Source organism: Balaenoptera musculus, chromosome 1 (genome assembly GCF_009873245.2).
Source record: "Balaenoptera musculus isolate JJ_BM4_2016_0621 chromosome 1, mBalMus1.pri.v3, whole genome shotgun sequence".
NCBI classification, from domain to species: Eukaryota; Metazoa; Chordata; class Mammalia; order Artiodactyla; family Balaenopteridae; genus Balaenoptera; species Balaenoptera musculus.
This window is the reverse complement of record NC_045785.1, coordinates 169,717,492-169,729,409: the sequence shown is the minus strand read 5'-3', so window position 1 is coordinate 169,729,409 and position 11,918 is coordinate 169,717,492. Positions and strand designations below refer to the sequence as shown.

At 37.9% G+C, this 11,918-nt stretch overlaps 1 protein-coding gene across 6 annotated transcripts in view; it reads right to left on the bottom strand.

Moving 5' to 3' along the window:
• Nucleotides 1–1,109: 1,109 nt before the first annotated feature.
• Nucleotides 1,110–11,918, bottom strand: part of ESRRG (estrogen related receptor gamma) — a 624,815-nt gene continuing 614,006 nt past the window's right edge. For 5 of the 6 annotated variants that reach the window (XM_036841541.1, XM_036841532.1, XM_036841523.1 and 2 more), the window contains one exon: nucleotides 1,113–1,603. In XM_036841541.1, coding sequence (XP_036697436.1) covers nucleotides 1,359–1,603 — 245 coding nt within the window. In that variant the 3' untranslated portion in view covers nucleotides 1,113–1,358. Of the gene's footprint in view, nucleotides 1,604–11,918 lie in introns of all 6 variants that reach the window. The other variant, XM_036841551.1, reaches the window with a different exon arrangement.

The window sequence follows — 11,918 nt, the reverse complement described above, 5'->3', positions numbered from 1 at the left end:
CTCATTCCTAACCACCGTGGCAGCTAGAAATCCTATGGCAACTGGACCTCCCAGGTAGAGAGGTGCACTCATGATCATTCTACAGATCTGTATTCCATGTGTAGTGCTTATATATGTGACTACTCAGAGTCACTGCAGGTGTAATCTAATCCTTTGTGTCAGTGAACATTTAGGTAAACTGGAGCTCATGTTAAGAAATTGATGTTTGGGACCAGACTGGCACACAACATAAATTGCATCCGTGATAATATGCACCTTCCCTTCAACTATTGCTTGAGTAAGTTAAATTCCCATATTAATAAATGGCTGAAAAGTGGTAAAGCTGGTACAAAAAAATCTCCATTTGTAAGAAGAAATGAAACATTTTTTTAAAAATCTTCCTTCAGGATTCATTTGTCCTTCATTATTGTTCATAATTGTTCAAAGCCAGCACAAAATTGCAGTATTCTTATTTCTCTTTAGTATTGCATGAATGAATAAAGCTTAAACTATTCCCTGAAAAAGTTACATAGTCGCTAAACTAACAAATACCTGGAAGACTTGAAAAAACAATTAAGGAATCAAATGGCTGTAACTGATCTAGATGGGAAAGCAATGATAAGAAGCAGCCGATGCAACGTTGCTTAAGTCGTCTAATTAGAGGCTGCTCCCCTGGAATCTAATACTGCACTCAGTCAATTTGTGTATGTTGCACTGTACTCTTAGGTACCGCGGTTCTCTCTCTTTGATTCCTTAGTCATTGGGGATGTTATGGTTCACAAGAAGTTCAATGGTATCCATATTATGGATCTCCATCCTTTGGCAGGGCTGGCTTCCATCACTCTCCAATTAGAGACTTCTTTTAAAAGTTCAGCAGCAGAAGGAAGGAAGGAAGGAAGGAAGGAGGAAGGGAGGGAGGGAAAGAAAAAGAAAGGAAAAGCAGCAACACTTTCTTATAACCAGAGCTATTAAAATTTAAAAGAAAGGGGAAGAATGAGAAAAAGAGGGAGGAAAGTAGAAGAAGAAAGGAAGGAGGGCGGGAGGGAAGGAAGGAAGGAAGGAAGGAAGAAAGGAGAGGAGAGAGTGGGGAACCAGCCATGAAGGAAGCAAGAAACGAAGGAGAAAGAGAATAGGGCGGGAGAAAAAAAAAAAAGAGCAAAAGAAACGGAGAAAAGATGAGATTAAGGTAGAAAAAAACTCATCAGGAGGATACAGAGGAATCTGAAAGCTGCTTCATAGTCTTGCTGCTAAATGATCAGTGCAGTCTTACTTGATTTTTGATGTTGTTAACTAAACTCTAAGTTTTTTTTTGACATCACTCTTGGGTTTATTTTTCCCTTTTTCGGCGTGCAGGATAGGATGCCCGGGGAAGCTTTTAGTCAGACCTTGGCCTCCAGCATTTCCAAAAAAAGTTTGTGCATGGGGACTTTGCCTTCCAGTTTGATGTTGTAGAAATGCTGCACGGCCTTGGTAGAGGTCTGCCTGAGGAGCGGCAGTGTCATCAGCATCTTGCCAGCCCTGCGAGGGTCCTCCATGTGCTGGCCGGCCTCGTAATCCTGCAAGGCCTCATGTAAGACATCCTGAAGCTTCTGAACGGCTTCGACATCTTCTATGTGCATGGAGTCTGTACAAGGCCAAAAAGATAAACAATATTAACAACAATAAAAAATACGTTGATTCGAGTTATGAAACTCAAATCTTATTACTGAACTTCTCTACGCTGTGATTCGTTCAGAGACTCTCACATTTCCAAAATCTCCATTTTATTTTTCTAAATTTCACTGCAGTAGATAATTTACAATACTGGCTTAGAACATGGGAGTTACTACAAAAAGCCTTTATTTAAAACATGTGGGTTTCTTTCCTCCTGAGACTGAGCAAGTGAACACTTTAACAGATAACAGTCTTGGCTGTTTTATTCGTTATCTCATTCGTGTATTTATTCATTCATTCAATTATAAAAGGCCATCTATTAAAAAATTATTCTATGTAACGTTGTCTAAAATTCAGACCTTGTGCTCAAAAAGCCCATATGTCCCAAAAGGGAAAAAAAAAAGTTGATAACCAAAATTTTAAGAACTCCATGTAAACACACCAAACCTAACACTATGCTCAGTTGTAGACTGTACAGAAATCACAATACATTGCTCATCTTTTTAGGATTTTTAGTGTACTCTTAACAGTTCATTAAAACATCCTGACATAGCCTGCTTCTCTGCAGACTTTAGATTAATGAATTCTGAAATACTTTTCACATTTGTGAAGGAGAACTTCTCCCTTAAGTGACTAATTTAAAAATCTAATTCAGTCAAGCAAGGAAAGGGTTAACAGGGTTGCCACAATTATTCTTGCGAGAAATGTGAGATGTGGGGAAAAAAAATAAAAGTTACAGTTCCAGCGCTAAAACAGACACTTAATTATATACAAGTTTGAATCATTTAGCACGTTTTATTGATTCTGATGACAGTTTATCTGTTAATTACACATAACGGCGTCTTTGGGGGATTCTTCATGTTTAATAATTCTAGTTCTCTGAGAATGCAGAGCTCTGAGATATATGTACCTAGCCTAATCTTTCATATCATTCAAATATCAATATCAGATCACATGCCCAAAAAGAGAGAGGAAATGTAATTGAAAATCAAGTAGCTAAACATATGATAAAAAAAATTACGGCAAGGTACTTAAAAGATCAAGGGCTATAACCAATAAAGGTTTTTAAAACTTCTTCATATTTTCTTTACTGCTTTTTTTTTTTTTACATTGTCATTTTAAAATCGTTTCATCACATCATTGGCGAATTGACCACGATTTACATGAGGTGGTTAATAACACATTTCTTTAAAAGAGTTTTGAATAGTCTGGAATATAGTTGCTTATAAGGGTTTACTGCTCAAGACTCGATTCCTGCCTGGTGAAGCCAAAAGAAGGAATTCTTCTAGGTGGGAAACGTTGACAGTGGTGTCCTGGAGTGGAACTCCAGACATTCTCCAGCATGAACCCTGGCCTTTCCGATGGGCTGTTTCTACCTAGGCTTTCCTGCAATCTGGTGCCTTTCAGCATAGCAATTCCAACCACTTCCTGTGTGTCTTCTCTTAGAAACAAGCACACGGAATTTCCAAAGTTGTCTAAGGGGGCGGTAATGAAAGTGACAAAAAAAAACAGTCACGGAGGTGACAACAACATGCTCTGATATGTTTTATTTCTATGTTTGCACTGAAATACTGTCAGGGGAAAATGGTGGGCATGGACACACACTAACGGTGAGTGCTTAGATACACAGAAGATTGACCTTTGTACCTAAGGGAACCGGGATGAGGTGGCCTCACCCAACCTATCTGGGGACCAAACGTTAACACTCTAAGTGAAAACAGCGGGGAAGAAATGGATGAGGAAAAAAGGAACTGCACTCTTTACAGACACAATTAAAACAAAATAGCGGTTTTCCAAACAGATTGATTTTTTTATAAAGCAGAATAAATACACTGATTTAAAAAAGCAGAATAGGGACTTCCCTGGCTGTCCAGTGGTTAAGACTCTGTGCTTCCACTGCAGGAGGTACGGGTTTGATCCCTGGTCAGGGAACTAAGACCCCGCATGCCACGCGGTGTGGCCAAAAAATTAAAAAAAAAAAAGAAAAAGGGCTTCCTTGGTGGCGCAGTGGTTGAGAATCTGCCTGCCAATGCAGGGGACACGGGTTCGAGCCCTGGTCTGGGAGGATCCCACATGCCGCGGAGCAGCTGGGCCCGTGAGCCACAACTACTGAGCCTGCGCGTCTGGAGCCTGTGCTCCGCAACAAGAGAGGCCGCGGTAGTGAGAGGCCCGCGCTCCGCGATGAAGAGTGGCCCTCGCTTGCCGCAACTGGAGAAGGCCCTCGCACAGAAACAAAGACCCAACACAGCCATAAATAAATAAATAAATAATTAAAAAAAAAAAAGATAAAAAGAAAAAAAATTTTAAAAAGCAGAATAAATATAATAAATATACCATTTCTTAAGCACCTGTTTTGGGTGAGGCCTGTGATAAGCACTTTATGAACATTGCCTCATTCATCTCCCAACAGCCCTGCAAGGCAGGCGGCTGCTAGTGAGTGTCAGGGTAGGCTTACACTCTGGTGCTTTTAAATCAAAGTGTGCTGCCAGAATTTATAACACCGGACATGGCATTTCCTTTTTTTTTTTTAAAGAGCTGAAATCGTCCTCTTAAGCTCATCTCATTCAACTTTGCGTCTTCAGCAAGAATCTTCTCTACAACATTTCTAATAAAGACATTGCCAGTTACATGGAGAGCATTCTACTTAACAAGGGACAGAACTAATTGTTAGAAGTGTCTTCTTCATATTTTCCCAAATCTGCCTCTAACTTCCATCCTTTGGTCCTGGTTCTAACTACTGAAACAATACAGGATAAATTTCCTTCTTCGAAATGGCAGATCTTTAAATGCTTGAAGTACGGTCACCTCAGCCCCGACTCCCAAGTCTTGCCTTCCCCACTGCTCTTGCCTGGCGGGAGATATATTATAGGATGTCACAGGAAATGAGGCGAGAACAAATAGCAGAGAGATATGCTCACAAACAGCAATTAAGACTTCAAACTATTCTTTAAAGGCGGTGATTTAGCTTGAGAGATTTAAAAATGATTTAATCAAATTACTATGATAATTTAACTTCCCATTTACAGAAAAGATTCTAACTCATTTTAGCTTTACCCATTCTCGGAGCTGCTAATACTTTAAATGCAAACTCACTAAATCTGAACTATTTAATTAGACCATGATTCAGCTGGCAGACTGCTGAAGAAAATATTAATCTCCATTAAGGATCCTAGTTCAAGTTCTGGCTCTGTGGCTTTAATCTCTGTTTTGTTCTTTGGGCTAAATTTATACATTTATGCAAAGCTCAATAGAACTGGCATTACTTTATATAATTATTTAACTCTAGTTGTTGGTACTGGGTTTTGGGTTTTTTTTAACTTTATGTTTTAAAGGAAATTTTCCCAGTATTTGTGCTAATGGGAACCAGCTAAACTTAATAATGGAAATCACAGGTTTATAAACTAACCAGACAGTGCAAAGCTGAACATTAAAAACACCGAGTGAGTTGTTAAAAAAAACAACAACTAGGATTTCTGGGTCCAAGCCCAGACCTATTAAATCAGAAAATTGGAGCTGGATGCAGGACATCAGTATTTTTTAAAATCTGGGTGATCCTATGGCCAAGCCAGGGTTGAGAATCACTAAACTAGACAATAAGACAAACAAATGCTATTCTAAAATGATCAAGATTCCAAAAGAGTACCAAAGTTCCAGTGATACGTATAGTGTCACCCATATATTAAGTTTCAACATCTAATAATAAAATAGAACCCTTTTGTTAAATTCCAATATTTTCCTCCATGAAGTACGACCCTAAAGGGACATGTCTAGCTCAGATCATTTACTCTGGGAAGACAGCTAAATATCCCTACACCAATAGCTGCAAAATTCAGTGAGACTTAGAGCCATTGCAAAAGAAGATTTTGTTTTTACTTCTTACCTGGAATAAGGCACTGCCCTTCTCTATGGTAAAATTATCCATTACTGTGGCATTAAGTAAAGCTACTCCAGAATGCCCACGCTGTTTAGGAACTGTCTTCAGGACTTGTAGCTCGTTCTTGGCACTATTTTCTCAATGATGCCAAATCTTATTTTGAGTACGGAATTGAATATTAGACATAAATAAAGCATATTCAGAGTCAAATCTGGTACATATTATAAACCAACACTCAGAGCAGCCTTTTCTGTGGAACACAGATGTTGATTTTCTTTAGTGTTAGTAAGCTGCCTACATGAAGAGGGGCAGTAACGATACAGCCGACGTGACTCTAATCACCAAAGGAATGAAACACAATATGATGAAAAAGACAGAGAAGTGAGCAAAAGTCTATTTTCTAAAAGATAATTTGTGTCTCCACATTTTTATATACAATTATAAGGAGTCTAAAAAAGTGATCTTCTCAGTTACAATCAGCTGAGATACCAAAGAACCCTGGTTGACTGCCATGGCACAATGGCTCTTGATTAACATAGATAATCAAACTTAAAGTTTTCAGAAAGATGCCAATCATAAAGTTTTGATTAAAAGTCAGTAAACTGTATTCCAGGAAGATGGCAGTGGTGGCAGCAAAAACTTTTAATCTCTCCAAATCTACACATTAAAGAACAGAGCAACTAGATGGCAAAATTAAAAATCCATAGAAAACACTTACCAAAAAACTAAGTAACAAGATACCCCCAAAAGACACACACATACACACACACACACACACACACACACAAATCAGGATTATAGTGTGTGTGTCTGCGTTCTTAGCTCTGTTCCACTGAAGGGGTTCAGGAAGGATGGCCAACCCAGGAATGCAGTAATCGGTACCAGTAGCACCCAAGTTGTAATCAGATTCCAGGCCCCAATCAGGAAATATTTAGGATGAATATGAACACCTTGTCAGAATAAATAGGAAGGAGAGTATCTACAACTACTACGTCATTCAAAAAGATTCCAGACGCTGACCTGAAGAGGTTCCCGCTGACCCAAATGGGACAATTTAAACTTTAAAAAGAATTACAATTACAATTGATTGAAATCCATTGATTATGTTTAAATACATGCCTTTATAATGACATTAAAAAAAGATAGGGTGCCGATTCCTTATCTTGAAAACTGGTGAATAAACAGAAATAATCAAGCATTTATCCCACATTTCCCATTCAGTCTGTATCACTGGTAACTAAATAAGAGAGGAGAGAAAGCATCTCTGTGTATAAGTATCCCAACTACTGAATGAAAAAAGAAAGGTTAAAATTACAAATCACCACGGATTTAAGGAATGAGCACCAATGGCTGCTAACATCACAAAAAGCGAGACAACCAGACATTATATGTCTCCCAAAGAACAGCACCCCACCTGTAGGTCTAGAAACTGAATCTGATTCAGCCCTTTGGATCCAGTTGCTGGTTTGCACAAGACGCAAAGGGCAGAGAAACATGATGAGTTGCCCCTAGAGGATATAAACTGCAAAGTCCAGACTCTGGGGAACTGTGCAGGGCAAATGCCCTGGCTTTCGCAACAGATAAACTATAAGAACACAAAAACTTAAAGAGGAACTTTTAGATTAAAGGAGGCTTTAAAAATCCATAAGGAGAAAACAATGTTTTTTAAAGGGCAAGATTAAACTATCGTGTCTGGGGATACACATTTAGTAACAAAACCATTATAAAACATACGGAAGTGATGACTGTAAAAGTCAGGACAGGATAGGGGTTACTTTTGTGAGAAGGGAAGGGAGAGCGACTGGGACAGATGCAAAGTTATATTTCTTGACCTTGCTTATATAGTCATTGCGGTAGGCAGCAAAATGGTCCCAAAGATATCTGGATGGTCCAACCCTGCAACCTAAATGTTACCTTGTATGGCAAAACGGACTTTGCAGCTGTGATTTAGGATCTTGATATGGGAACAGTATCCTAGATTATCCAGGTGGGCCTTCAGTGAAATCAAAAGTGTCCTTATAAGAGGGAGGAAAAGGAAGAAGAAGGCAGTGTCGCCAATGAAGCAAAATGGTACAGGGCTGGCTCTGAAGAGGCAGGAAGGTGCCACGAGCCAAGGAATGCAAGGAACACCACAGTAGAAGCTGGAAAAGGCCAGGTATCAGATTCTCCCCTAGAGCCTCCAGAGGGAGAGTGGCCCTGTCCACACCTTCTCATTAACCTGGTGAAACTGATCATGGACCACTGACCTCCTGAACTGTAGGAGAATAAATAAGCGTGGTTTAGAGCCACCAAGAGGTGGTGATTTTTTAGAGGAACTAATACACTTATTAAGTCACACATTTCTTTTTGTATGTGTGTGTGTTTTACATTAAAATGGTGAGAGAGCTAGAGAGAGAGGTAGTGAGAAACTTGATGAAAATGTCCCTTCTAGAAAGTAGTGAGTTGAGCAGAATTCCTATCAAGACTACAGAAACACTTGTCAGAAACACCAAGGAAGCTGTTCATATATCAAGTAGGGTGTTGTCTCATAAAACCTTTTAGGTCTTTTCTAACCCAGAGAAGTTATAATTCTAATATTGGAAATAGACATAATAATTCTGATTTCGTGCCTAACCATGGTGAGAAGAACAGGACTTCTGATTTTACAGCTTTCCATTGAGACACACATTTTTTTTTTTGGAGGCCTGTTTTCCTCATTTCTTGCTCTGGCTATCAAGTCTGCTTTCTCTTACATTTACATCAATCACACAAATCACTCTCCTACTGTATTTATATAAAATGTTGAATCACAGAAAACCCCTGTGGCCCATAGTTTCTTTCCTCCAGGCTTCCCTCTCGAATCCCAAATTATTGTTGTTTGTTCTGTTTAGCTCACATAATTTCCCTGCTAGGTCTTTTCTATTACGTTGCAAGTACTCAAGGCCTTCCCTCTCCCTCCAGTATCTTACACTTTTCTAGAACTTTCTAACTCCTGTTACTAGAAGTGATAAAGACAATGACACCCAAGAAGTGAATCTTGATACCAGCTTGGGTGGTAAATATTTCAACCTTTCACAGCATCCTAAATGCTCTGAACCATGCCAATGACCTTTTATAACAGATTGCTCATTATCTTAAGACCTATACATGAAAATCGTGCTATATTATGTCAACTCCTAGAAGTAAAGCAACTATAGAGGATTTTATGTGCTTATAATGCAGGATGGAAGCACAGAGACACTTGTAGCAAATATTTCCCATGTTATATAAAGGCATAGTGATCATTGAGCATGCTAAGAAACATTCAGGAACCAGCCTTATTTTCTACATAAAATTTTGAAATATCACAGTGTGCATGAAATGTAAGGGCTGCATTAAATTAAAAAACAATCTACTTCCCAGACATATTATCTAAAATAAAATTAAAATAATTCAAGCAGTGATGACTGATATGGGCATAAACCAAAGAGAAGCAGACTAGGAGATGGAAAGGCATAATTCTGACTTCTTATTTATCTTATAGAACAAGATACTGGTTTGGGTAAAAGTTAAGAATAAATTTCTACCTGCCACAAAGGACCTATCCATATTCATTTCTTACAAAATGATATAAGCTGGTAAACATTTTGTTTTCGATTCTTTTTGTCACTTTCCTGAGTGGTTTTATACCACTATAGCTCCACGAAGACAGCAAGATAAAGGAACTGGGGACAAAATTCTAAACTAAACTTAAAATACTAATTTAGGGTGGCAGATGTGAAATTGCACTGGCTAGCATCTTATTCATTGACCCTTTTAAAGACATGGTATACACGTATTTGTGAAATAGAAATATTAATAGCTTATTGATAGCAAGGGACTGAGGGTCCAACCCTCTGTCTCAAAGCAGCCACACATCTTTATCAGCTCACTTCCATTACCTGTAAAATGATACTGGATATGTCTACCCAAACAGGCATGCTGTGGAAATCAAAAGAGATTCCCCAGCAGAGGCTAAAAACTATAACAGAAATGTCTACAGAAAGATTCTAAAAAGGGATAATCTCTTGACCAATAGCTAAAACTATCTCCTGAGTATCAAATCAGCAAACTCAGTCAAAATTTCAGTAAAATTGTTTGAGGGCCCAGTAGATACTAAAGAACTGAAGAGGTGTTTTTACTTTTATACTAGTTGTTTAGATCCGTGAAGATGTTAATATTTCTATATTACCAATTTAGCACAAACACACACACCACACACAAAATATATGACCAAGCCACACGCAAAATATAAGACCAAACTCACCACACTCTCTTAAAAGTAACTGAGATTAAAATTTTAGGCCAGTTAGATGTTAGATGTTATTGAATTCATCTGCCTCATTTTACAGAGAAGAAAACAGTTACGTGGATAAACGATGCATTCTCAAAGGAGGTGAAATTTGGAATTGGAGAGTAGAAAAAAACCCTCTCTTTTTAGGTAAAATTCACACATACGCAGTACATAAACAGATGCAGTGTATATCTGTGATATTAATACTTCATTGGGGACCTATTAGGAAAAACATATCGAAAAAGCCTACCCTAAGAGGAGAGAGAAAGAAATAAGATTGAGAACCACTAGTCCAAACGTGTATGAGGGTCCAAATATGCTGATTAAATACGGCCCCCATTCCATTCCCCGACAGAAATCATAGACTTTTTAATCCCTTGAAATTACACCACATTCTGCACATATACCATTTGTCCTTGAGAATAAAATACTGTCATGAGATGAGGATAATTACTGATGATTTAAAATTGATGACCAAAATATTATTTGCAGCTTTATATCAATAGATGCTATTACTCCAGAGGTACTATGCAGAAGTAAAAAGAAAACTCAACTTAAATATGTAGATTCTATTTATTCTCACATGGGCTGGGCTCACAGGGATCTAGGTTGGGGGTGGGTCTGGGGTGACAACAGTCGGGTTGTGAGGGGCAGCTATGGGGTTGAAGGTCTTGTGACTTAAGCCAAAGAGAATGATCGGACTAAAAGCGATTCTTAATCTTAAACTGCTTTTAATCTTCCACTATGTAAAGGTGAGTATATTACCTTGGGGCCAGTGATAATAGTTTCAAACAAATTTTAGACATAAGAATCAATAGAACCAATTGAGAGAACAGAATCACGTGCTATAATCTTACCCAAAATGCTGGCAGTAATATTTCACTATATTTTCCCATAAAGCCATAAAATTAATTCTAGAATCAGAGAATTCCCCAAATGGAAAGAATTCTAGAGATTAGTCTAAACCTCTTGGTGTACATGTGGGAAAGCCGGGGCCTTACGATGACAATGTTAAAATTGTGACCTAGATTTTCCTCTTTAAATTCAGTCCCACAGAGATGTATCGGGGATGCAGTATTTCTCAAAAGGCTGTTGGCACTCCAAAATAGAGAATATGTAGTTTAAGTGAGTCAGTTAGTTTCTTACCTGCAAAAATCAGTGGAACAATTATTTAGGGTTTTCAAAGATCTGAATGTGATAATTACAGTATTAGCTCATGATATATTGGTTTTTTTGGCTATGTACCTGAAGATAGGGAATACACTTCCAATGGCTTTCTGGTGTTATAAATATTCCTGAATTCATATGTGACAGAAACATAGCTACAAAAAATATGACAGCCATTATCGGGAAGCCAATTCCCTGTTTCCCAAGCATAAGCACAACATTTATAATTATTGAATAAAGACAGATGTTTAAAATAAGCTGAAATTTAGATTAATGAGACAATGGTTGTTTACACCTACAGCCATACGGGGAACGCTGATAATAATTCACAAAAAGCAATTTGAGACACGAAAGACATAAAACACACTGGCTTCATTTTAAAAATAATTAACCAAGTAAATGTTTTACGTTAGAATCACTATATGATTTCCAAATAAAAATTCTTCCCAAACCATCACTGCAAAATCTTTCATCTAATTATGAGAGGTACTTATATAAATCACACTAGTTTTTTTTTTTCTCCGCCAAAAGTCTCTTATGTTAATCTAAAATTTCTAAATACTAAAAGAAAATCTACAAGCTTTTTGCATGTTTACGAAAAGCATTAAAATATTTTCATATTGTTGTGCTTGAGCAGCTTAAGAAACACAGGTTCCCGGCAAGATTGAATCTGCAACTTTACTGCTGTCCTCCAAGTAACGGTAAAAAAATTGAATAAAATAGCATCATATTGACAGTCTCAAACAAAATGCCTTTCTGAGTGGTTTATCCCAAGGTAAAATGGTGGGGCTTGCAGGTTGGGTGGATGAGAGAAAGGCCATATTTATACAGCACAGGAGAGGTGGCACAATTTAGACATTAAAACAGTCCCTGTAGGACTTAGTCATTACTCCTTTATTATGGACTCTGATTCAATTAATTTTCCTTGGTATTGAGACGCTGAAAAAATGTTAG